At 45.6% G+C, this 27,989-nt stretch overlaps 1 protein-coding gene across 7 annotated transcripts in view; it reads right to left on the bottom strand.

The window, feature by feature from the left end:
• The window catches only part of LOC141265403 (collagen alpha-2(VI) chain-like), a 704,763-nt gene that overhangs the window by 541,200 nt on the left and 135,574 nt on the right, over window positions 1–27,989 (bottom strand). For all 7 annotated transcript variants that reach the window (XM_073678446.1, XM_073678444.1, XM_073678445.1 and 4 more), the window contains exons 3-4: window positions 7,994–8,571; window positions 2,458–2,478 (exon numbers count right to left, since the gene is read on the bottom strand). In XM_073678446.1, the coding sequence (XP_073534547.1) occupies window positions 2,458–2,478; window positions 7,994–8,571 (599 nt within the window). The remainder of the gene's footprint in view (window positions 1–2,457; window positions 2,479–7,993; window positions 8,572–27,989) is intronic.

Below are 27,989 nucleotides of genomic sequence, written 5' to 3'. Positions count from 1 at the left end.
CTGTGTCTCCCCCTCCTTTTACTCCTCCACTTCTTTTCTTTTCTCATGACTATATGTACTTGTCACTTTTCCATGTGTTAGTTGTGTCTTCTGAGCAGTTTGTCAGCTTTTGGACACCTTTGAAGGTGTTTTCTATGTGTTTCTATGTGTTTTTGTTTGCCTGCCATTGGTTTTAACGGTGTTCGAAGGTGTTCGACGAACAGTTCGGCGAACACACGGGTGTTCGACGAACCGAACCGAACTCGAACACTACGGGGGTGGCTCAACACTAGTCAGTTTATGCTGCATAAAAAAACCATTTCTATAAATCCCATCGTCTTTATGTAATTGTAAGATGTTGCGTTTTTGACATGGTAAAAATACAGTCAAAAACTCATCAAAACTCATTGTGGGAGCTTAACCTGAAAGAGTTTTTCCTGTCTCAGGCATGAAAGGCTGAAATGAGAATAATCCTTTAGCTTCTCTCATTTTGTAGAAGCTAAACAACTTATTTTCTCAGATTCTTGATTATGCCCTGGCTTAAAGGGGTAGTCCGAAGGTCAACAAAATGTTAATCAAAATCCTTATCTATTTGATGCTGTATTCTATACTAATTTATAATATGCTTGCTTTATAAATTCCCTAACTACACTATCTAACAGCTATTGCACTTTTTTTCCCTCTACTTCCTGTGTGAATTAGTGTAATTTGTGAATCGCAGTACATGCTGGGATACTCAAACATGGCATTATCAGAGCAGGGGGCAGAGGCTGTGGTCACTGTCACCGCCCCTGTCCCTTCCCTGAAATTGTGTCATCAGTCATGCATAAAGGCAATATCTATAGTGGGTACTAAAAGTATTCAGACCCCTTTAAATTTTTCACTCTTTGTTTCATTGCAGCCATTTGGTAAATTCTAAAAAGTTCATTTTTTTTTCTCATTAAAGTACACTCTGCACCCCATCTTGACTGAAAAAAAAAGAAATGTAGAAGTTTTTGCAAATTTATAAAAAAGGAAAAACTGAAATATCACATGGTCATGAGTATTTAGACCCTTTTCTCAGACACTCATATTTAAGTCACATGCTGTCCATTTCCTTGTGATTCTCCTTGAGATGGTTCTACTCCTTCATTGGCGTCCAGCAGTGTTTAATTAAACTGATACGACTTGATTTGGAAAGGCACACACCTGTCTATATAAGACCTCACAGCTGACAGTGCACGTCAGACCAAATGAGAATCATGAGATCAAAGGAACTGCCCAATGAGCTCAGAGACAGAATTGTGGCAAGGCACAGATCTGGCCAAGGTTACAAAAGAATTTCTGCAGTACTCAAGGTTCCTACGAGCACAGTGGCCTCCATAATCCTTAAATGGAAGAAGTTTGGGACCAACAAAAATCTTCCTAGACCTTTCTGACCAGCCGAACTGAGCAATCGTGGGAGAAGAGGTAAAGAAGAACCCCAAGATCACTGTGGCTGAGCTTCAGAGATGCATTAGGGAGATGGGAGAAAGTTCCACAAAGTCAACCATCACTGCATCCTGCCACCAGTCGGGCCTTTATGGCAGAGTGGCCTGACGAAAGCTTCACCTCCGTGTAAGACATATGAAAGCCCGCATAGAGTTTGCTCAAAAATACATGAAGGACTCCCAGACTGAGAAATAAGATTCTCTAGTTTGATGAGATGAAGATAGAACTTTTTGATTATAATTCTAAACGGTATGTGTGGAGAAAACCAGGCACTGATCATCAACTGCCCAATACAATCCCAACAGTGAAACATGGTGGTGACAGCATCATGCTATGGGGGTGTTTTTCAGCTGCAGGGACAAGATGACTGGTTGCAATTGAAGGAAACATGAATGCGGCCAAGTAGAGATATCCTGGATCACAACCTCTTCCAGAGTGCTCTGGACCTCAGACGTGGCCAAAGGTTCACCTTCCAACAAGACAATGACCCTAAGCACACAGTTAAAATAACAAAGGAGTGGCTTCAGAACAACTCTGTGACCATTCTTGACTGGCCTAGCCAGAGCCCTGACCTAAACCCAATTGAGCATCTCTGGAGAGACCTGAAAATGTCTGTTCACCATCCAACCTGATGGAACTGGAGAGGATCTGCAAGGAAGAATGGCAGAGGATCCCCAAATCCAGGTGTGAAAAACTTGTTGCATCATTCCCAAGAAGAATCATGGCTGTACTAGCTAAAAAGGTGCTTCTACTAAATACTGAGCAAAGGGTCTGAGTACTTATGACCATGAGATATTTCAGTTTTTCTTTTTTAATAAATTTGCAAAAATTTCTACATTTCTGTTTTTTTCAGTCAAGATGGGGTGCTGAGTGTACTTTAATGAGAAAAAAAATGAACTTTTTAGAATTTACCAAATGGCTACAATGAAACAAAGAGTGAAAAATTTAAAGGAGTCTGAATACTTTCCATACCCACTGTATAATACATATTAAATAATCTCTAGTTACCTCTGATTCTGCTTCTTTAACCTGAAAGGATAAAACATGCGTGTTAATAGTCTCACTCTTTAAACAATGTAACTTGAAAATAAAATCTCAAACTTAAGTTAATCAGCACTTTTGACAAAATTATTTTTATTTTCAACTTCAGGTTGCTGAAATCTTAAATCGGTGTATAATCTTGTCCATTTAGGAGTTTCAAACTACACATTTCATGTTCAAAGCTTGTTTAATGCAACGTGTTTTAAAGAAGTGACTGATTTTAGGTAAAGTGCAGGACGACTGCAAATGTTTTTTTTGTTGCACGCCAACATGGATATACTAAGCAATAAATACTGGCCATATAATCTGCTATGATAATGGGTAGGATATCTGATTTAATTAGCGTATCATTAGCCAGTTACATAGATCTAGGCCAAAACTGTGGCATGTGCAGCCATAAAATAATGGAAATGTACTCTTACTAAAACTCACAATGTGTTGTCCACGTTATAAAAAACACTTTTTTTACCTGTAAAATAACAAACACAGCAAGTTTTCACTTTGCCTCAGTCAAACGCTGACCCTCCGCTGCTGCTCCTGTCGTGTTTTTGCAGCTGCAGTAATGAAGTGACTACATCGGTGATGCAGAAATCATTGAGCTCAGCAGCTGGAGCCTTGCACATCAGCAGAGCTTCTGAGCTCAGTGATTGGCTGCATTGGTGACGTGCGCTGTAGTCATGACATCTCCACTGAAGCCAAAACACGAAGCAGAGTATCTTCAAATGCAGGCGGTAGCCCCAGGGAGGGTGAGTGCCTGCTGTTTGTTACTATACATGTATAAAAGCATTTGGGGACCAGTTTTGTTTTAGAATAAAACTTTTTAACAGGACCTCACAAAACCTATGTATTAACAGCTCTAATCCCTTCCTGCATGGTATTTTTCTTAGTTGGGTGTCTTTATGCTCCAGTGCAGAAGTTGGCTGAAACTTTTGAAAAACTCTAGTGAAGATTTTTCCAAATGATAGTAGATTCATGCTAATTGATTTATTATTGACAAGTTCAGCTCCTAAATTATTAAATGGGAATCTGTCATGTCATAAGTAAGCAATGGTAAGATTCTTTAGGACTTATAATTACCATTAAAATGATGCCGTTAACTTAGGTGTCTGTGAGTGGTGAAAGCAGATGTTTTAATCACACTGTGCCCCATTCCAATTATCTTGAAAGGAAGCAATCATAGCACCAATCATGCCAACTGTTCAGGGCCGCCATCAGGGCATTACTGCCCTTATTGGCGTATGGGGCCCGGTGAGCAGAGGGGGGGGGGCTCGGTTGGGCCCACATTCTTTTGCTCACCGGGCCCCAGTGGTAGGATTCTGCTGGTGCATCTTCAGACACACGTTCACTTGAAATCTATTGCCGTGCGAGAAGCTTCCCGCACGGTAATAGTTAACAGCCTGCCAGCCAATGAAGAGTCACTGGGGGCAGGATGGAGACAAATGGAGACTTGGGTGCAGGTTGAAGACATGGGCAGGATGGAGACATGGGGCCAGGATGTGGGACATTCTTACTATGGGGGCAGGATGTAGGACATTATTACTGTAGGGGCTAATTAAAGGATATTATTACTGCTGTAATGCATTTTATTTTTTAGGATACTGTTACTGAGCAGGGCGACACTGTCGCTTTTTTTTCTTTATCTGGTGTAGTGTAGAAGTTGGGGAATGTGCTCTGTAAGCGGTGTTCTAGATAACTGTGTTATTTTATGCAGAGATGAGTTCTGTCTGTAAGAAGTGATGGCGGTCTGTGCTGGATGAACAAGAAAAGCAAAGATGAAGGACTTCCAACTAGAGATGTCACCGGTGAGTCCGTGTTTTATCTGTACACTGACATTATACACCGTATATTATGTACAGAGCTCCTGTGTATAATGGTAATATTAGAATCGTGTTAATGATCAGTATTGTAGTATTCGGTCACTATGTCGTGGTAATATGTGGTTCGGTCATGGTGGGATGGTATTTGTCCCTGTATGTGGTATTATTCAGTCATTAGGTGGTGGTAATATGTGGTCTGGTCATGGTGTGGCCGTATTTGTTCCTTGTATGTGGTATTATTCGGTCACTATGTGGTGGTAATATGTGGTCTGATCGTGATGTGATGGTATTTGTCCCTTGTATGTGATATTATTGGTCATTTTAAAAAAAAAAAGGAACATGAAACATTCCCTGAAATAAAAATATACCTAAAAGCATGTTGGGTATTATTAGAAATTTTTAATAGGTTAGAGTAGAGCCCGGTCAGAAGAGTCTACCTTGTCCTGGTGGCGGCTTAAAAAATCTTTTGGCCAAAACAAAAGCTGCTGGCTATGTATGTAATATGGTGTTCGATGGGAACTGTTAATGTGTGATTGATGAGGATGTGGTGCAGAAAGTTTTTGCAAGAGTGTGCAGTGGGATATGTGGAAGGTTCGAGGGATGGAGTGGAGCCTGGGTGGAGTCTCAAGGGGGCCTGAAAATTTTGCCAGTATGGGGCCCCGAAATTCCTGGTAGCAGTTCTGCCACTGTTCACTTGAGTGACGTACCATTCAGCGCATTTGTACTGCAAATGCCTAGAGCAAGTCAGGAGCAGCAAGATTGTAATGTTGTTTTCTGTTTTCACTGCTTTTGACCTGAAGGGTTGCCTTAACCCCTTTAAAGCCCATGACATACTAATACGCGTCTGTGCCCTGGGCTTTAAGAGCCTGACCCGTATTAGTACGTCATCGCGATCGCGCTCGCACACAGGCTGTGGGGGCGCGATCGCCGCCGGGTGTCAGCTGATTGTCACAGCTGACACCCGGTACTATGTGCACATTAACCCCCACAATGCTGCGATCGAAGTCGATCGCAGAATTGCGGTGGCAAGGGGAGGTGATCGGTATACTCACCTCCGCTTCCGTCCTCCAGCGCTGTCTGCCACGGCTTCCCGGGTGTTGCCATGACGACCCGATGTTGTCATGACAACATCCGGGTCACCCGACAGCAGGAAGATTGTTTGGACATGTGCAGTGCATCTCCAAACTATCTTCTCCCTGTCCAGCGCTGACTGCCTGCATGGCACAGGGATGGTGCTGCATTCCTGTGCCATGCAGGCGATCAGAATAAAAAAAGTGAAAGTCCCATAGTGGGACAAAGTAAAAACGTAAAAAAACTCCCAGAAAGTGAAAAAAAAATAAAAAACAAATTGTAAAACTATAAAAAATAAATAAAAAAAATATTCCACTAAAAATAAAAATATAATGTACCCATCAATAAATATTATTATGAAAAGACAAACAAACAATAAAAGTACACATATTTGGTATCGCCGCGTCCGTACCGACCTGGCCTATAAAACTGTTCCACTAGTTAACCCCTTCAGTGAACATGGTAAAAAATAAAAAACAAAGCAAAAAACAATGCTTTATCATCATACCGCCAAACAAAAAATGGAATAACACGCGATCAAAAAGACGAATATAAATAAAAATGGTACCACTGAAAACGTCATCTCGTCCCGCAAAAAAGCCACAACACAGCTCCATCTGAAAAATCAAAAAGTTACAGCTCTCAGAATAAAGCGATGCAAAAAAATATTTTTTTCTATAAAATAGCTTTTACTGTGTAAAAGCGCCAAAACATAAAAAACAATATAAATGTGGTACCGCTGTAAACGTACTGATCCAAAGAATAAAGCTACCTTATCAATTTTACCACACCCGGAGCAGAATAAAAAAATGTAAAAAAACACAATTCCTGAATTGTTGGTTTTTGTTTATTCTGCCTCCCAAAAATAGGAATAGAAAGCGATCAAAAAATGTCATGTGCCTGAAAATGACACCAATAAAAATGTCAACTCATCACGCAAAAAACAAGCCGTCACATGACTCTGTCTGCCAAAATATGGCGATGCAAAAACTAGATTTTACAAAATGTGTCTTTTCATGTGTGACAGCTGTCAATCATAAAAACCCGATATGATTCTGGTATCGCTGTAATCGGACCGACCCAAAGAATAAAGTAATCTCATCACTTATACCGCACGAGGAACGGCGTAAAAAATAAACGTAAAAATGAAAAACAGTTTTTTGTTTTTTTCCCACTTTTTCATTTTTACGAATCAATTTGTGAAGCACCTGGGGGTTCCAAGTGCTCACTATGCATCTAGATAGGTGCCTTGGGGGTCTAGTTTCCAAAATGGGGTCACTTGTGGGGGAGCTCCAATGTTTAGGCACACGGGCTCTCCAAACGCAACATGGTGTCCGCTAACAATTTGAGCCGATTTTCCATTCAATTTGTTAGCGGACACCATGTCGCATTTGGAGAGCCCCTGATGTGCCTAAACAGTGGAGCTCCCCCACAAGTGACCCCATTTTGGAAACTAGACCCCCCAAGGCACCAATCTAGATGCATAGTGAGCACTTGGAACCCTCAGGTACTTCACAAATTGAATCGTAAAAATGAAAAAGTGGAAAAAAAAAACTTTTTCATTTTTACGAATCAATTTGTGAAGAACCTAGGGGTTCCAAGTGCTCACTATGCATCTAGATCGGTGCCTTGGGGGGTTTAGTTTCCAAAATCGGGTCACTTGTGGGGGGTTTCCACTGTTTAGGCACATCAGGGGCTCTCCAAACGCAACATGGCGTCCGCTAATTATTCAAGCAAATTTTACAATCAAAAAGTCAAATGGTGCTCCTCCCCTTCCGAGCCCTGCCGTGCGCCCAAACAGTGTTTTTTCCCCAAATATGGGGTATCTGCTTGCCCAGGGGAAATTGCACAACAAATTTTGGGGTCCATTTTTTCCTGTTACCCCTGCAAAAATAAAAAAAATTGGGTCTAAAGTAACATTTTTGTGAAAAAAGTTAAATGTTCATTTTTTTCTTCCACATTCCAAAAATTCCTGTGGAGCACCTGAAGGGTTAATAAAGTTCTTGAATGTGGTTTTGAGCATCTTGAGGGGTGCAGTTTTTAGAATGGTGTCACTTTTGGGTATTTTCTGTCATAAAGACCTCTCAAAGTGACTTCAAATGTGATGTGGTCCCTAAAAAAAAGGTTTTGTAAATTTTGTTGGAAAAATGAGAAAAAGCTGGTCAACTTTTAACCCTTATAGCTCCCTAACAAAAAAAAATTTTGGTTCCAAAATTATGCTGATGTAAAGTAGACATGAGAGAAATGTTATTTATTAACTCTTTTGTGTGACATATCTCTCTGATTTAAGGGCATAAAAATTCAAATTTTGAAAATTGCAAAATTTTCAAAATTTTTGCCAAATTTCCATTTTTCGCAAATAAACGCAAGTGATATCAAAGAAATTTTAACACAATCATGAAGTACAATATGTCACGAAAAAACAATCTCAGAATCAGGGAGATCCGTTGAAGCGTTCCAGAGTAATTACCTCATAAAGTGACATTGGTCAGAATTGTAAAAATTGGCCTGGTCATTAACGTGCAAACCACCCTCGGGGGTAAAGGGGTTAAACTAGACATACATAAGCTTAAATGCTACTCTTATAAAGAATACTGACATGCCACTACTCTTACCATTATATCAATCATCCTACTAATCGTTCTGTTTTTATCTTTGTTTATATTGATGAGGTTAATCTGGTGTATTTCTGCTGGATAGTTGGCTGTTGTTAATAGTTCACTCCCAACAGTGTTCTGGTTTGTGGCCACCACAAATATTTTGACAGCAGCAGGCTTCATTGCTTCAAATATTCCACCACAAGAATTTCCAGCGCTGTGACCATCTGATAAAATAATGGCAAATGTATTGCCCCTGCTTGCTCCAATATCTTTCTGAATAGCTTCATTTGTTGCTTTTAAAGCACAATCCACAAATGAGCCTTCGCCCATAGACTTCAGTTTGTTAGCGGCTGTTATGAAAACAGAAGCTTCATCTGTGAGGTTGATGATTGGCTTGACAACATCGGCCAATTGAAGTGCTCCATATCTCCATTGTATATGGCTGCCACTCTTTTTCATTGCTTGGGAATTTCTAGTGAAGGTCTTGATAAAATCTTTAATGTCATCCAGAATTCTGCCAGATGAGTATTTCAGTGCCACACTTTTAGATGTGTCAACAGTAAAATACACATTTATGCCACATGGGAGGTTACCTAGAATCAATAAATAATATGTTACAATGATATACGCATCATAATAACCAAGCATTGGAACACACTTTTTTTTATTAACATAGAATTTACAAGCTGTGTATAGGAGATGCTTTCCATGCATCCACACACAATGTAGGCTGTTATGGGACCTACTACTTTTCAATATTTAGATAAAATGTCTGAGATTTCTCATCAAAGAATTAAGCCCCCGGAATCCGTTCAACGCTGACCAGTGGGCAGGAACAGCATGGCTATAAGCTGGAGCTGTATGACTATGTGGACAAAGCATGGTACAGCTTGAGTAATGATTAAGTAAAAGATATAATTGTATCTAGGTAAAAGACTCAAACAGGGTCGGACTGGAGTGTCTGGGGCCCACAGGGGAAATTGACTGTAGGGACCCACCTATAGCAATATGCAAATATCTGTTTATCCACTATCCCTGTTATAATTGAGCATTGACAGGTGGCTCCTGCACATCTATTGTGCACATACTATAACTGGGACGTACAATTACTGCAGTTTGCATTAAAGGGGTTCTTTGGTTAAAACAAGTTATCACCGATCCATGGGCTTTACAGGATAGGTGATCACTTATTGATCGTTTGGGTCCGAACATTGGAAAACGCACCTATCAGAAGAATGGGGAAGTTGTATCCCTGACAGGACACTTGTCCCACCTGCCGCGGCATTTTAAAATGGGGATGTCTGACCGCGGCTCTATTCATTCTCTTGGGGGCTTCCAAAATAGAGCAACACTCACAGCCACTCAGGGAATGAATGGATCAGTGATCGCATCTCACATGCCGCTCCAGTCTAATGAGGAGAAAAGCTTCACATTCTGCCGATTGTGTGCCAGCAGTCAGACCCCTACCAATCAATATTATCACTGATCCTGTGGAGAAGTGATTACTTGTTTTCACCGGAGAACCCCTGTAAGTGCATCTCTGCCGCTCTGGTCCAAGTATTTAATCTCACCCACTCCTCGTTTTGGTTGCCACCCATGAGATAAAATACTGACCGAATACTGATAGTGGGGCTGTGGCCTAATGGGAAAAAATCTTTTTTAATTTAATATCAGCAAGAACAAATGATTGCCATACGCAAAACAGTCCACTATACCAACAACAATAATACCATATACAAAAGGGACAAATATCGCCACACCACGACCAGACCACATATTACCACCACAAAGTGACCAAATACCACCAGAGACATTATACACAGGAGCTCTGTATATAGTGTATAGGTAATATAGTGGTCACCACTGACATACACAGGAGCTCTGTATATACTATATACACACGTGGTCAAAATTGTTGGTACTCCTCGTTTAATGAAAGAAAAACCCACAATGGTCACTGAAATAAAACTTGAATCTGACAAAAGTAATAATAAATTAAAAATCTTAGAAAGTGAACAAATGAAAGTCAGACATTGCTTTTCAACCCTGCTTTCACAGAATTTTAAAAAAATTAAACTCATGAAATAGGCCTGGAGATTAAATACTTGGACCAGAGCGGCAGAGATGCACATACAGAGGTTCTCTTGTGAAAACAAGTAATCACCTCTCCACAGGATCAGTGATAATATTGATTGGTAGGGGTCTGACTGCTGGCACACAATCGGCACTAGTGTTGAGCGAGCACTAAAATGCTCGGGTGCTCGAAGCTCGGGCCGAGCTCGCCGTGATACTCGAGTGCTCGACCCGAGCAACTAGCCCTATGTTAGTCTATGGGAGACCCGAGCATTTTTTTCGGCGGCACCCCCAGCAGTCTTTTAAAAGCCTAACAAGTGCCCAAAACGATAGTGACAGTGCTCAAATGACATGGGGACAGCATGTGGATCACCCCAGGAAGCATTTCTGACCCCTAGGTCACTGCTGTCAACAACGTGGTAAGAGGTATTAAGCCACTTTTAAGGGCTCACAATAAAACGTTCAAAAACGAAACTGAAACTGCTTTCCTGTGAAATATGTTAAGGAAGTTCCTTTCCAGGGTAAAGACTTGTGTATAAGGTAAAATAAATAACCCCCCCCAAAAAAATACTACTCCACACCTTGGGCTATGTTCACAAGTAGCATTTTTTATGCGTTTTTGCACTTTTGTATTGCTTTCAACCGTGACAAATGCATTCACCGGGAAATGTCATTTTAACATTTTGCAACCTTATCTGGCCATGTGCTGTGTGACACATTCATACAGTGCTGAAAAGACATGGGAACAGCATGGGGAAGACCCCTTGAAGCATCTCTGACACCCAGGTCACTGCCTAAAAGTGTGCCCATCAGAAGTCATACTTGCCACATCAGAAGATGCAGACTTGCAACTATACCTCCCCCATTCCTTGCAATACAAGCGCAAGTATGCAGCCTGCCACCCACCCACCACCAGGCTACAATACCATACTGCTTGCTTGCACTTTAAATTGGGCCTTTTAGGCATGTGGAGGCGGAATCTGGCCACGACGTCATGGCTGCGTTGGCGGCCTGGTATCCATACTCAGTCCCTAGCCGCCCGGCGGCCGGGTGTTCACACTCTGTCCCCAGCCGCCCCGCGGCCGGGTGTCCACACACGGTCCCCAGCTGCCCCTATTTCTCCCGCCCACACACTTTTCTTAGCCCGGCCTGCTTTAGTGCAGCATTGGACGAGCCCACCAGAGAACCAGACTCCTCTGGTGGGCCCTGGCTTCTCCATCAGGGGAGTTGAGAGTGCCAAGGTGAGGGCCATGATGATGATAGAAGTTAGCATCTGCTTTGTTTTCTTGGAATGCAAGCGCATGTATGTAGTAGCGGCTAGGCCTGAGGTAGTCAGCGTTTTGGCGCATATCCTACCTCCTCCGAGGATTGCCGGATGTTTTCCTGCTACTATCCCAGTTCTATGACTCCCATTAAAACAAAGCTTCAGGTGATAAATGATGGATGAGGTAGTGGCAAAGGAGAAAGAGCAGGAGGAACAGGGACCATTCACATCAATATCAGGCCAGTCAACCACATATGTCTTGTAGGATATGTTTCTGTAACAAAATGAGCGGTTCGGCTACACAGTTATAGGGCATACAGTGAGTGCAATGCCTACCAAAAATTTTGAGGCACTCCAATGCCACTTGGAAATGACATGGAGGTCAGAGGGCCTTAACTAAACCGTTTTTTCCATTTATAGCAACTGGGTCTCCTGTACACTGTTGGCCTAAGCAGTGAATGGAAGGCTTTCCAAAAATTAAGAGGAACTGCAATGCCCCTTGAAACAGACGTGGATTACAGCGCACTAAAAACCTTTTACCCATTATTGGGAAGTGGGTTTCCCTTAGTTTTCGCCTTTTCATTGAAAAGCAAAAGCTGACTAAAATTAGGAGGAAATGCAATGCCCATTGGAGGAGTCGTGGAGGTTAGAGGTAATTAAAAACATTTCAATGCCCCTCGGAAGAGCTGTGAAGTTCAGAGCGGCTTAAGAAGATGCTTTTAATGCCCCTTTGAAGAGATGTGGAGGTCACAGTAGCTTAACAAGACAGTTTTAATGCCCCTCAGAAGAGACGTGGAGGTCCCAGTAGCTTAACAAGACGCTTTTAATGCCCCTTGGAAAAGTGGTGGAGGTCGCAGTAGCTTAACAAGACGCTTTTAATGCCCCTTACAAGAGCCATGCAGTACAACATATTACAAACATTATTCCCATTATTGGGGAGTGGGTCTCCCATAGTCTTTGCCTATGCCTTCCAAGCAAAAGCTGCCAAAAATTAGGACGGAGGAACTTGCAATGCCCCTTATAAGAGCCATGCAGTATAGCATATTACAAACATTATTCCCATTATTGAGGAGTGTGTCTCCCACAGTCTTTGCTTATGCCTTCCAAGCAAAAGCTGCCAAAAATTAGGATGGAGGAACTTGCAATGCCCCTTACAAGAGCCATGCAGTACAGCATATTACAAACATTATTCCCATGATTGGAGAGTGGGTCTCCCATAGTATTTGCTTATGCCTTCCAAGCAAAAGCTGCCAAAAATTAGGAGGAAATGTAATGCCTGTTCGTAGAGTCGTGGAGTTTAGAGTTAATTAAAAACAACATTTCAATGCCCCTTGGAAGAGCTGTGGAGTTCAGAGTGGTTTAACAAGACGCTTTTAATGCCCCTCAGAAAAGACATGGAGGACCCAGTAGCTTAACAAGACTCTTTAAATGCCCCTCAGAAGAAACGTGGAGGTCCCAGTAGCTTAAAAAGACGCTTTTAATGCCCCTCAGAAGAGACGTGGAGGTCCCAGTAGCTTAAAAAGACGCTTTTAATGCCCCTCAGAAGAGACGTGGAGGTCCCAGTAGCTTAACAAGACGCTTTTAATGCCCCTCGGAAAAGTGGTGGAGGTCCCAGTAGCTTAACAAGACGCTTTTGTTACGCTCACGCCCAGACTGACTGGCATGAGTGTGATTAGTGATCCCACTGTACCGTGAACCGAGGAGTGCCTGGAGGTGCGTAACTAAGTATCAACCCGATCTGACCTAGGTCGCACGGCGGCTAACGACTCCATGAACCAAGGAGGAAACGAGCAGAGGGACCAGGCGCGACTCCAGGTCAGACCCCGGTCACAGCTGTTGACCCACACCGGGGAATGCAGGAACAGGCAGGCTAGACTGGCATACAGACAGGTGGGCACTGGCAGGCAGGCTGATATGCAAACAGGTGGTTACTGGCGAGCACGGCTGGAGTGCAGGCAGGTGGGTATTTGCAAACACGGCTGGTATGCAGACAGGGAGATACTAGCAGGTTGAAGTGGAGGCTGGATAGAGTCCAGTACAGACTGGGATACAGGAACAGAGCCGCAGATGTGGTAGACAAGCAATGCAGAGCAAAACCGCCAGAGTGGTGAGCAAACAGAGCAGAGCGAAACCGCAGGTGCGGTAAATGAACAGAGCAGAGCAAAACCCGTGGATGCGGTAAACAAACAGAGCAGAGCAAAAACGCGCGGATGCGGTAAATGGACAGAGCAAAGCAAAACCCGCAGGTGCGGTAAATGAGCAGAGCAAAGGCAAAACCCACAGAAGCGATGAACAAGCAAAGCAGAGCAAAACCGCAGACGCGGTAAACAAGCGAAGCAGAGCAAAACCGCAGACGCGGTGGACAAGGCAGAGCAGAGAGGAACCGCCGGAGCTGTGAGCAAGGCAGAGCAGAGAGGAACCGCCAGAGCGGTGAGCAAGGCAGAGCAGAGAGAAATCGACGGAGCGGTGAGCAAGGCAGAGCAGAGAGGAACCGCCAAAGCAGTGAGCAAGGCGGAGCAGAGAGGAACCACCGAAGCGGTGAGCAAAGCAGAGCAGACAGGACAGGGCTCTGTTCACACAGAACAGACTGGAAGGGACAAGAAGAATCAGATGCACACAAGGCACCTGCAAAAAAGTAGCGAGTGGACTCCAAACTCACAAACAGAAGTACAGAGACAATGAGTTGGAGTTAAATGCAGGTTCAGACACTGCAAGAAAAGGGAAAATACAAACATAGAGGCAAACAGGCTAGGAGAGTGTTAAGACAGGAACAGACACTGCAACAAGATACAGGAGCTGGTCTGGGCATACGGCCCCCAGAGAGGCAGACAAACAGGCCAGGAGATAGCCCAGACAGGCCTGTGAACACAGCCCTCAGGTTGACGGACAGGCAAGAAACGGGACGGGACCTGGCACATCAAAGGCAAGGAGCCCTCTGAGGGTAAGAGTTTCTCAGGCCCCTCCTACAGGGTGGAGGAGGTTAAAATATCCAGTGACTCACAGCAATAGGCTGGAGACGCATAAGGGGTGTGCCCACAGCAGATACAAGAATCAGCAAGTAACCGGGCCGCCGCCCTAAGCAGTCAGTCAAGGGATAAGCACACAGCAAGAACTGGAGCAGGAATAGCAGACTGGACAGACAGGTAAGATTGCGGTCTTGCATAATGGGAGGTGGTGCACTATGCAAACACACCGCCAGGGATGTTACAGCTTTTATTGCCCCTCAGAAGAGACGTGGAGGTCCCAGTAGCTTAACAAGATGCTTTTAATGCCCCTCGGAAAAGTGGTGGAGGTCACAGTAGCTTAACAAGACACTTTTAATGCCCCTCGGAAAAGAGGTGGAGGTAAAAGTAGCTTAACAAGACGCTTTTAATGCCCCTTACAAGAGCCATACAGTACAGCATCTTAAAAACATTATTCCCATTATTGGGAAGAGGGTCTCCCACAGTCTTTGCTTATGCCTTCCAAGCAAAATCTGGCAAAAATAAGGACAGAAGAACTTTCAATAATGGCAACATGGACCACGGTCACCCTGGTGGTATAGTGGGTGGTGGAGGCTGAGGATAAGGAGAAGAACATAAAACAGCCGAAATGAGGAAGCGTAAACCCATGTGTGGGTGTGAAGCGGTGCACGTGAATACACCTCCCGAAAAAACACAGTGGATTTGACTATGTTACTCTGCTGTTATTTGGTGGTGATGAGAAGTCTGGCCCAATCCAGCCCTTGTTCATTTTGATAAGGGTCAGCATTGTCAGTTGACAGGCGAGTGCGCTTATCAGTTATAATTCCCCCAGCGGCACTAAAAACACGCTCCAATAACACGCTAGCGGCAGGGCAGGCCAGGACCTCCAAGGCATACAGAGCGAGTTCATTCCAAGTGTCCAGCTTGGATACCCAATAATTAAAAGGCACAGAGGAATCACGGTGGATGCTGGTACGGTCGGCAAGGTACTCCCTCACCATCTTTTGAAATTTTCCACTCCTTGTGAGAGTACCCCGCGCCTCAGGGCCTGTAAGCTGGGCGGGTCTCAGAAAACTGTCCCAGAATGTTGACAGTGTTCCCCTGCGTCTCTCTCGCCTGTACGCCTTGGTTGTGATCTCTGCCGCTAGCGTGTTCAGATGGGAACTTTTTTAACAGTTCTGCAGCAAGGGCCTTCTGGTACTGCCCCATTTTCGTAGACCTCTCTACCTCAGGAATAAGAGAGTGAAAGTTCTCCTTGTAGCGGGGGTCTAAAAGAGTCACCAACCAGTAATGACTGTCACCCAACATTTTGACAATGCGAGGGTCACGGTTAAGGCAGCGTAACAAAGTCAGCCATGCGTGCCAGACTGGTAATGGGCAAGACTTCCGTGTCCTCACCAAGATGACGACTGACCATGCTCTCCTGCTCCTCCTCCCTGTCCTCAGGCCTCCCACACTGAACCGATGGTATGACAGTTGTACAGGTACTACCGTCTACAGCACATGATACAAGCTCCTGTTCTTCTTCCTCCTCCTCCTCCTCTCCCTCATTGTCCTCCAATTCACGTTGAGATGAGATGAGGCTGGGCTGTGTGTAATCGCCCGCTATGGCTTCTTGATCCATCTCATCATACTCTGGCTGCAACGCCTCCTCTTTAATTCTCTGCAGAGAGCATTGAAAAAGACAGACAAGTGGAATGCTGATGCTAATGATGGCGTCATCGCCAGTCACCATCTGGATGGACCCCTCAAAGTTTGTCAAGATAGTACAGATGTCAGACATCCAGGTCCACTCCTGAGGTCTTGTGTGGAGTCTGACCTGAATATTGACGGCCTTGTTGCAGCTGGTACTCCACAACTGCTCTCTTCTGCTCACAAATCCTTTGCAACATGTGGAGGGTAGAGTTCCAACGTGTGGGGACATCACACACCAGTCGGTGTGCCGGAAGCTGCAAACGCTGCTGCAACACAGCAAGGGTGGCGGAAGCTGTAGCCGACTTGCGAAAATGAGCTGACAGGCGGCGTACTTTGACGAGCAGATCTGGCAACTCGGGGTACGATTTAAGAAACAGCTGAACCACGAGGTTAAGCACATGAGCCAGGCATGGTACGTGTGTGATCTCGCCTTGCCTCAGAGCCGCCACCAGGTTACTGTCATTGTCACACACGACCATGCCTGGATGTAGGTTCAGCGGTCTCAGCCACAGATCTGCCTGCTCTTTCACAGCTGTCCACAACTCACAAGCAGTGTGAGGTTTATCACCTAAGCTTATGAGTTTCAGCACAGCCTGTTGCCGCTTGGCGGAGGCAGTACTGCAGTGCTTCCAGCTTGTAACTGATGTGTTGATATCTGAGATGGAGGCTGAACATGAGGAGGAGGATGATGCGCAGGAGCTGTACACTGTGGGGGCAACTCTGACTGACATAGGGCCCACAATCCTCGGTGTGGGGAGGATGTGTTCCGTCCCAAGGTCCGACTGGGTCCCGGCTTCCACTATGTTTACCCAGTGTGCCGTCAGGGAGATGTACCGTCTCTGGCCACAAGCACTTGTCCACGTGTCCGTTGTCAGCTGGACTCTCCCAGTAACTGCATTGTTGAGAGCACGGCAGATGTTTTGGGACACGTGCTTGTGTAGTGCGGGGATGGCACACCGGGCAAAATAGTGTCGGCTGGGGACCGAGTACCGAGGGACAGCCACCGCCATAAGGTTGCAGAAGGATTCCGTCTCTACCAGCGTAAAAGGCAGCATTTCCAACACAAGCAGTCGTGAAATGTGTGAATTTAGGACTGCGGCCTGTGGGGCGTTAGCTGCGAATTTCCGCTTTCGTTCAAAGATCTGGAATATGGACAATTGAACGCTGCGGTGGGACGTGGACGTTGATGCTGTTTCTTGAGAAACTGCCATAACAAGGGAAGACTGGGCATCTTTGCATGCAATATGGACAGGGGATTGCCTTGCACACAACAGGGGGTTCTATTGCACGCACAACAGCGGAAGAAGCAGTGGTGACACCCGCTGACACTGGTCGTGGACCCTGGGGTTCGCCCACAAAGTCGGGTGCTTTGCTGCCATGTGACTGATCATGCTGGTGGTAGTCAGGCTGGTAGTTTTGTCACCCCTGCTGATGCTGGCATGGCAGGTGGAACATATGGCCTTTTTGGGGTTATCAGCAGAGTCTTTAAAAAAATTCCAGACTCTGGAAGACCTAAAGCTTGTACTGGCAATGTCCCTCGTGTTGGTGTTACGGGGAGCGGTTGCCCGCCTTCTGCCTGCGGCCACCACACTGCTAAATCCTGCCTGTTGGGGTACGCTGCCTACCTCCCCCTGTATGCTGCTGGCCTCGCTCTGCGTGTCCTCCTGCCACGTTGGGTCAGTTACTAGATCATCCATCACCTCCTCCTCTTCCACTTGCGCACCACGATCCTCCTCACTTCCTGGCAATTGTCTCGTCATCGTCCACCTCTTGTGACAAATTGCCAGCGTCAACTTCCTGTTGCCATGGCTGTTCATATATTTGGGCATCGCTACATGGGATCTCCACTTCCACCACTTCAAGTGGAGCAGGCGAGGGGCCCAAATCTGGAAATGGACCAGTGAACAGCTCTTCATAGTGTCCAAATGTGGGATCAGTTGCTGTCTCATGACACTCGGCATGGTGGGAGGAAGGAGCATCAAGGTGAGGAGTATGCGGTCGAGACTCACGGCTACTAAAACTTGACCGTGTGGAAGACAGGCCGGAGGAGGTGGTGCCCAGGTAACTGGAAGTATTATCTGCTATCCAATTAATAACCTGTTCACACTGATCAGTTGGCAATACTGATGTTATTTTGTGCCTCCCTAGTAATTCGGTCAAGAAGTGGGAGCGAGAAGATGTGGCTGTTTGTTGTGCCAGATTTTCTCCTTGGCCATGGCCCTGTCCTCTGCACGTACCATCACCAGAATGTCCACTTCCACGTCCCTTGCCACGCACCTTGCCCATTGTAAAGGAAGTAAAATAGCTTACACTCGCACTGTCAATGGAAAAAGGGTAATAAAAAGTAGATTAGAACCGTGGAAGAGGAAAACCACAGTTCTATTTCTCTGGCCTACACCCGACTAGTGTTGAGCCACCCCCGTAGTGTTCGCGTTTGGTTCGTCGAACACCCGTGTGTTCGCCGAACTGTTAGTCGAACTGTAAGTCGAACACCTTCGAACACCGTTAAAACCAATGGCAGGCAAACAAAAACACATAGAAAACACCTTCAAAGGTGTCCAAAAGTTGACAAACTGCTCAGAAGACACAACTAACACATGGAAAAGTGACAAGTACATATAGTCATGCGAAAAGAAAAGAGGTGGAGGAGTAAAAGGAGGGGGAGACACAAATATAGGCATGTCATGCCCTTCTAAAATCCAAAAAGTGAGAAGCCGACACGTTCAGTCCGCTCCTGCCCGTGCCACCTCCGTGTCGCCGGGTTTGTGCCAGAGCCGCGGTGAACCCTGACGGCCAGCCTCCCTATCCCAATACTGGTGCCTGTCCGCTGGTGGGTCGAGCGAGCCCCCCTGTGGTGGAGGCAGCTCTAAGCTTTTTAATTTAAATTGTCTCTCTAATTTGAATGAATACACTTTAAATCCATTTACAAGGATCTATTGGAGGGCAAGTCTCATGCCAGCAGCCGCGTAATTCCAGCTCCAGTAGCGTCCACTAAAGCTGCTGCAGTTAAAAAGCTTTTATAAGGATCGAGCTCGGCTGTCCACCGCAAGGCATCCTACTGCCAGTCCCAGCCCCTATGCCTTGGGGTGCCTCCTGATGCTCTTCACTGAGTATCCCGTGGTCCCGAAGCATTTCCTTTGAAAAAATTAAGTGTCCAAACTACAGGTGGTTTAGTTTGCTTAACAGTCGGGATAATCCGCTGACTAGCACACACTGCTACTAGGCACAAAGTATTTCCTGGGATAGATGCAGTTAAAAATTTGTAATTAGATACTCTCGTTGGATGCTGAGAAAGCATTCCATAGAGTCTCCTGGCACGCCATATATGATTCTCTTAAAAAGCTTGGGGTAGGGGTCTAGGGGACCCTTTTATAGCCAAAATCACGGCCCTGGATCGCAATACGTCACCTAGGCTGAAGATAAATGGAACTGTATTACCCTGAGGGCTCGGTTGCTACAGAGGTATTGCACCTCACCCAGAGGTGTGATATCTCACTCTCGGGTAAGGATGGAATGTGGATCAGGACCCGACACCTGCATGCATTACACCACATTGCCGTGGGGCAGGGCGACCAATATGCCTCTGAGATGGGCACGACAGTCCCTGTCCCTGGCTGGAGTGGGGGGAGGGAACACTGAGGAAGGGGAACCCTGTAGTGCAGGAGCAGGGAGGAAGCAGTTCCTGGGTGCATTGAGAAGGGAGTATAAAAGGTGGGCACCATCTTAGTTCAGTGCAGAGAAGTCTGAGCAGAAGTGGCAGGGAGCAGGGGCTCTGCATGAGCTCTGCTCCGGAGGCGGGCCTAGTAACAGAGGCCCAGGCCTGGAAGAGGGAGAAGGAAGGAAGAGGAGCGGAGAAGGCTCCAGGAACGAGGAACGAAGGGATCCCAGGGGTGCAGACGGGTGAGTCGCCACCGCACGCCCGAATCCACCTGCGTGGAGGGGTCAGGCCAAAGGGGGAGACCGGTCCCCGAAACTAGTGGAGGCAGGAAACGACCCTCAGCTAGAAACAGGAGGCTGTGACATTTTATGTGGCGCAGCCCCTCGCTACACCCGCTAGGAAGGCACCACATAGGGTCAGGGAAACTAGCGCCAAGTTTACCAAGAGGAGGCCCGAGGCAGCCGGACAGAAGGGTTGGTAAGAAAGGCCAGACAAAGGACACACAAAGGGGGTCCTGTGAAGTGCTCCAAAGTTATCTGGGAGTTGTCTGAGCCCCTCACCTGGTGAGCACAGTACGACGTGGGCAGCCGTTACCTGCAGACGTGGTCTGGATAATAAGAACTGTGAGTAAAGGCCCTGGACTGCATCACTGACTCCGTGTCGTTACTGCTGCTGCCCTGCACCATCACCCCCATCCTCCGCATACACTGCCCTGAGGCTATACTTATGCTACGCTCTGCTGCACCCACAACACCAGCCTCAGCAGTCTGCCCTGCAGCGGCGGTTCACTCTGACCGCAATCCACGGGTGGCGTAGTCGGACATTTAAACATCAAAACCACATAAATAGTTCCGCCACTGGTTTGACCACCCTGAGCCACGGAACCGGGTCGCCGCCACGAAGACTACAACCACCAGAATCCACCAAAAAGGGTCCGGCTCCGGGTGTCCCAAGGCCCAGGGGGTGCATCAGAACATTTTCATCACCTTTCACAATCACCAATGGGACAAGGCAGGGATGTCCTCTGTCCCCTCTCTTATACATCCTAGTGACGGAGCACCTGCTCTCATCAATTCGCCATAACCCCAATATTAGGTGGATTGAGGTGGGAGGCACCGAGTACAAGTGCTCTCTATTTGCTGATGATGTCCTAGTATATATCACTCAATCACATATATCCATCCCTGCTGTTATGGCTGAAATAGATCACTTTGTTACATGGTCAAATTTTAAAATCAATGCAGCGAAGTCTGAGGCCCTCGATGTCTCCCTCCCCAAATCCATATAGGATTCCATCCAGTCCAACTTTCCCTTTGCCTGGCCCTCACAGGGTATCAAATACTTAGGAATTCCTATTCATAGAGACCTCTCCCATCTATGTTATCTTAATTTTGGGCCCTTTATTGAACAACTCCATACAGACCACGGTTGGCAAGTTAGAACTGTAAGATTCACTACGTGAACCACTGGTGCTTTGTGGAAAAGCACATGTACACTGTGTTCCAAATTATTATGCAAAAAGTGTTTAGGAGTGATAAGGGAAGAATTTGTTTGTTTGTCAGTTAAACTCATTGATGGTGATGTGTGTCAGGGCTCTTTATATCACTGTAAGCAATTGCAGACACCTGTGCTAATTAGTTTGGCAGGTGTGTCCAATGAAAGGCAAGACTACTTAAGAAGACTGTCTCACATTATTAAGCAGCCTACATTTTCTGCCAAAATGGGAAAGAAAAAGGATGTGTCGGCTGCTGAGAAGCAACAAATTGTGGAGTGTTTAGGTCAAGGCATGACTACAATCAACATTGTGCGATGATCAGGATGAAGTGTCTTGGCAATCAAGAAGTATGTAGCTGATTCACAGTACACACGTGTGCGTGCTGATAAGGGCAAATTGAGGACTCTTTCCTACAGGCAATTACGTCAGGTTAAAAGAGCAGCGGCAAAAAAGTCTTGTCATAGCAGCAGAGAAGTTTTTGAAGCTGCTGGTGCCTCCAACGTCCCCCGAACAACAAGATGCAGGGTCCTTCAGAGGTTTGCAGCTGTGCATACGCCATCCTGTCGACCTCCTCTATCCACTTCACACAAGCAGAAACGGCTCCAGTGGGCTAAACATTACATGAAGACTGATTTCAAAACTGTTTTGTTCACGGATGAGTGCCGTGCAGCGCTCGATGGTCCAGATGGATGGAGTGGAGGATGGCTGGTGGTTGGACACCCCACGCAAACACGGCTACAGCGCCAACAAGGAGGAGGTGGAGTAATGTTTTGGGCTGGAATCATGGGGAGAGAGATTGTCGGCCCCTTTAGGATCCCTGAAGGCGCTAAAGATGAACTCCATAATGTATGTGGATTTTCTCAAACAGCACTTCCTGCCATGGTTCAAGAAGAAGAACCGTGTATTTCACAGCAAGATCATTTTTTTGCATGATAATGCACCATCTCATGCTGCACATAAAACATCTGCATCTCTGGCTGATATGGGCATAAAAGGGGACAAACTTATGGTGTGACCCCCATGCTCCCCTGACCTCTACCCCATTCAGATCCTCTGGAGCATCATCAAAAGGAGTGTCTATGATGGCGGGAGGCAGTTCACATCTAAGCAACAGCTCTGGGAGGGTATTCTGTCCTTATGCAAAACAATTGAAGCAGAAACCATCCAAAACCTGACAAATTCAATGGACGAGAGAGTTCAGAAGCTCCTTTCGAACAAGGGGTCCTATGTGAAAATGTAACATCACCTAGAATAAAGTTTTGAGTTGAAAACTGTTTGATTTCAGTTTCTAATAACCTGCTAATGCTTATAATTTCAAAAATGACCATTTTTTTGGTCTTTATTAAAATGAAAAGGTTGATCGAAAAGTTTGGGGGATCTAAGAGTGTGGCAACCCAGTAGTCATGATTACTTCGAATTCTGACAATATGAGGGTCATGTTGCAGGTAGTGCAGCAAGAAGGCACTTATGTGTCTTGCGCATCTCGGAGCCCCAAAATTATTTTCCGGGCTAGATGCAGCTAAAAATTATTATTAATTTTAAATCTGGTGGAGCTTAGTATAGATGGCCTAATAGGATCAGTGCTGCACACTGCTACAAAGCCCAAATTATTTTCCAGCCAAGATACAGATAAACATGATTAGTAATTTTAAATCTGGTGGAGCTTATTATAGATGACCTAATAGAATCAGTGCTGCACACTGCTACAAAGCCCAAATTATTTTCCAGCCAAGATGCAGATTAACATGATTAGTAATTTGAAAGCTTAAAACGGTTGGTAGGGTGATTTTAACCAATCATCAAGCTTTTACTCTCCCCAGGATGACACAGGGGTAGAAAAGTCGTTTCGGATCCATGATTTGTTCATCTTTATGAACGTGACTCTGTCTACATTATCAGTGGAGAGCCGCGTGCGCTTATCTGTCAGCACACCACCAGCAGCGCTGAACACACGTTCAGACAGAACGCTGGCTGCGGGGCATGACAAGATCTCCAAGGCGTAAGTGGCTAGCTCCGGCCATTTATCCAGATTGGAAGCCCAAAAAGAGCAAGGGTCCAGTGACAAAGTCATGGCTTCAATGTTTACTTGGAGATACTCCTGTACCATCGTCTCTAGGCGTTGACTATGTGTCAGACTTCTTGTCTCCTGTGGCCTTGCAAAGGATGGGCTAAAAAAGTGGTGAAATGATTGCGCAAAATTGATGTTACCAGCAGATACTGTGGTTCTGTTACGGTTTGAGTGCTGAACACTTGACGGTCCCACGGTTGGCAAGTTGGAACTGTGAGATTCACTACGTGCACCACTGGTGTTTTGTGGAAAAGCACATGTAAGATTCTGCAACAGTCTCTGCTGATACTCCTGCATGCGTGCATCCCTTTCTATGGCAGGAATAATTTCGGCAAATTTACTTTTGTACCGGGGATCTAACAGTGTGGCAACCCAGTAGTCAGGATTATTTCTAATTCTCACAATTCGAGGGTCATGTTGCAGGTAGTGCAGCAAGAAGGCACTCATGTGTGTTGCGCATCCAGGAGCACCTGTTGTGTTGGTGGCGAGGTAACAATCATGCTTCCTTCCTCTGTCCTCTCCCCCCAACCTCGCACAACAGAAATGTGATCAAGGTCTCCCTCATCTGATGAGTCTTCCATCAGTTCGTCCTCCACTTCTTCCTGGGCTCCTGCACCTTCCTCACTAGTTTGGCTGCTACCATGCGCCCTGGTAAAACCATCTCCCCCACCCTCACATGCCTGCCGCCTTGGTGCTGCCGACCGTCTGGACCTTGCAGATGTTAGCCCTTCCGCATACAACTCCTCCTCCTCTACTTCCTCCACCTCCTCTTGTGCCACCACCTGACTCCGAATTCTGTTTAACATGTGCTCCAGCATGTAAATCACCGGAATAGTCATGCTGATAATGGCATCGTCAGCACTAAACATCTTCGTCGCCATTTCAAAACTGTGCAGAAGGGTGCATAGGTCCCTGATCTGAGACCACTCCTCCAGCGTAATTTGCCCCACCTCTGGATCTCGTTGGCCCAGGCTATACGTCACAACGTATTGCACCAGGGCTTGTCGGTGCTGCCACAGTCGCTGCAACATGTGCAGAGTTGAATTCCACCGGGTAGGCACATCGCATTTTAGCCGGTGAAGTGGCAGGCCCAACGACTTCTGTAGAGATGTAAGTCGCTGAGCTGCGGGATGCAAATGGCGGAAGTGAGCACACAGCGACCGTGCCCTCTGCAGAAGGCCATCTAGTCTGGGATAGTGGGCTAAAAATTGCTGGACAACCAGGTTCAACACGTGAGCCATACAAGGCACGTGTGTGACATTGCCCCGGCGAAGGGCCGCACCCAGGTTTGCAGCATTGTCGCACATGGCCTTCCCTGGTTTCAGGTCCAGTGGAGACAACCATTCATGAAATTGGTTCTCCAGAGCTGACCACAACTCCTCAGCTGTGTGACTCACATTTCCCAGACATTTCAAAGTAAAAACCGCCTGGTGACGTTGAGCCCTACTGCCAGCATAGTAAGGAGGTGTGCAGGATCCCTTCTGCGCAGTTAGAAAGCTTGTGGCATGACCAGACAGGCTTTGGGTGCAGGTGGAAGACCGAGAGGAGGTTGAGGAGGCAGAAGCAGTGGAGGAACTTTGACATAAAGAGGATTGACGCACAACTCGTGGGGACGGCAAGACTTGGACAGCAGCCCCTTGTCCTGCTGTCACCATAGTTACCCAGTGCCCAGTCAGCGACATGTAACGCCCCTGTCCATGCCTACTCGTCCAAGTGTCTGTGGTGAAATGCACCCTGTCACACACACAGTTTCTCAAAGAAGCGGTGATGTTGTGTGCGACATGCTGGTGGAGCGCAGGCACACCTTTCTTTGAGAAGTAGTGCCGACTGGGCATCTGGTACTGGGGCACTGCGACGGACATAAGGTCTCGAAAATCCTCTGTGTCCACCAGGCGGAAAGGCAGCATTTCTGTAGCCAAGAGCTTGCAGATGGTGAAATTCAACCTCTTAGCTTTCTCATGGCTAGGAGGAAATGGTCTTTTACTTGTCCACATCTGAGGGACCGAGGGCTGACTATGGTGCTTAGACGGGGTTGATAAGGGTCTCATCATCGTCTTCCTCATTGTCTCCACCAACAGGAGTTACAGTTTGGGAATGAGGGTCTACATTATGGTCAGAACCTTCTGCGTCTGGTCCTGGATCCGACTCATAAAGATTCTGGGCATCAGTGCAGATCATTTCCTCGTCTGGATTCACAGAAGCGCTGGAGTCGACCTCTGATTCCCAGGCTATAGTATGAGTAAACAGCTCTGCAGACTCAACCATCTGTTCTACCTCATACTCAGACGGGCAGCTGGAGATTTGGGAGCTGTGAGGAAGCAAGTGCGATTGGGGTGACACCTTTGAGGACTGGAGTATTTGTGATGTTGAAGTTGATGTGGAGGAGAGCCCACTTAAAGGAGCACTTGATATCCGTTGAAGCACCTGCTGTTTTTGTGCCTCATCTGGAATTTGTAGCGATTGGCGTGGCCGTAAGAAAGGGATCTTATCACATTGTCCGCTAAAAGAAGTAGACATTTTAGTTTGGCTGGAAGATGGTCTTTCTTCTGCAGATGTTACTGTTGCTTTAACACCTACCCCACGGACACAACCTTTTTTCCCCTTCCCAACACGCCTATTCCCCTTTCCACCAGCAGCAGGCCTTTTTCCACTCATTTTGGTGGTTAACTAATTCACAACTCTGGAGTTGTTTGCACAAAAAAACAATGGATGGGAACCGAGCAGAGCTGAGTGGCCAAACTGTGGTATTAGGCCAAAACTATTGGCTGGGTTAGATACAGAAAAAAATTATATTCAATTTGCAACCTGATGGAGGTCAGTATAGATGGACTAATAGAGAAAGTCCCACACACTGCTAGAAGGCCAAATATTTTTTCAGAGCTAGATGCAGATAAAAATTATTTTTAATTTGCAACCTGATGGAGGTCAGTATAGATGGACTAATAGAGAAAGTCCCACACACAGCTAGAAGGCCAAATATTTTTTCAGAGGTAGATGCAGAAAAAAATTATTTTTAATTTGCAACCTGATGGAGGTCAGTATAGATGGACTAATAGAGAAAGTCCCACACACTGCTAGAAGGCCAAATATTTTTTCAGAGCTAGATGCAGATAAAAATTATTTTTAATTTGCAACCTGATGGAGGTCAGTATAGATGGACTAATAGAGAAAGTCCCACACACAGCTAGAAGCCCAATATTTTTTCAGAGGTAGATGCAGAAAAAAAATATATTCAGTTTGCAACCTGATGGAGGTCAGTATAGATGGATTAATAGAACAAGTCCCACACACTGCTAGAAGCCCAATATTTTTTCAGAGGTAGATGCAGAAAAAAAATATATTCAGTTTGCAACCTGATGGAGGTCAGTATAGATGGATTAATAGAACAAGACCCACACACAGCTAGAAGCCCAATATTTTTTCAGAGGTAGATGCAGAAAAAAAATATATTCAGTTTGCAACCTGATGGAGGTCAGTATAGATGTTCTATTAGTCCAAGTCCCACACACAGCTAGAAGCACAATATTTTTTCAGAGGCAGATGCAGAAAAAAAATATATTCAGTTTGCAACCTGATGGAGGTCAGTATAGATGGATTAATAGAACAAGTCCCACACACAGCTAGAAGCCCAAATATTTTTTCAGAGGTAGATGCAGAAAAAAATATATTCAGTTTGCAACCTGATGGAGGTCAGTATAGATGGACTAATAGAACAAGTCCCACACACTGCTAGAAGGCCAAATATTTTTTCAGAGCTAGATGCAGATAAAAATTATTTTTAATTTGCAACCTGATGGAGGTCAGTATAGATGGACTAATAGAACAAGTCCCACACACAGCTAGAAGCCCAAATATTTTTTCAGAGGTAGATGCAGATAAAAATTATTTTTAATTTGCAACCTGATGGAGGTCAGTATAGATGGACTAATAGAGAAAGTCCCACACACTGCTAGAAGGCCAAATATTTTTTCAGAGCTAGATGCAGAAAAAAATTATATTCAGTTTGCAACCTGATGGAGGTCAGTATAGATGGACTAATAGAACAAGTCCCACACACTGCTAGAAGCCCAAATATTTTTTCAGAGCTAGATGCAGAAAAAAATTATATTCAATTTGCAACCTGATGGAGGTCAGTATAGATGGACTAATAGAACAAGTCCCACACACTGCTAGAAGCCCAAATATTTTTTCAGAGCTAGATGCAGAAAAAAATTATATTCAATTTGCAACCTGATGGAGGTCAGTATAGATGGACTAATAGAAAGATGCTATGCCCAAAAGATTTTACTTCACTAGGTGCAGTAAAAAAATTGGTATTCTGTACACAGGTGGTATATCTTGCAACACAGATAGGCTACTCCACTGACTAACACACTCTGCAATAGGCCAAAAAGGATTAGCTTTGCTAGATTCAGCCAAATGCTGTGAAAAAAACTTGCACAGCACTGGCACAGACCTGCCTGGCAAAAACTGATAGGAACTGATGTAACCTAGTCCTGAAAAGGACTGCAATTACAATTAGCCTTTACTACCACAATCTATCTATTTAGGAGCACAGACCTGCCTGATAAAAGTCGTAGGAAATGCTGTAACCTAGTCCTTAAAAGGACTGCAATCACAACTATTCCCTACTCCCAAGCTATCTGTAGATTTGTGCGAAAAGTGGCTTGAAATTAACAAGGTATAGCGCACACAGCAACAGCGGTGCCGTCTAACACGCAGCTGCAGCAGTGAGAAAATGGTGGCGACGGGGAAAATGGCTTGGTCTTATAGGGCAAGGACATGTGACATACAC

Source organism: Phyllobates terribilis, unplaced genomic scaffold, assembly GCF_046119375.1.
Source record: "Phyllobates terribilis strain yellow unplaced genomic scaffold, ASM4611937v1 Scaffold_4__5_contigs__length_816908805, whole genome shotgun sequence".
Taxonomy (NCBI): domain Eukaryota; kingdom Metazoa; phylum Chordata; class Amphibia; order Anura; family Dendrobatidae; genus Phyllobates; species Phyllobates terribilis.
This window is presented reverse-complemented; position numbering and strand designations above follow the sequence as displayed.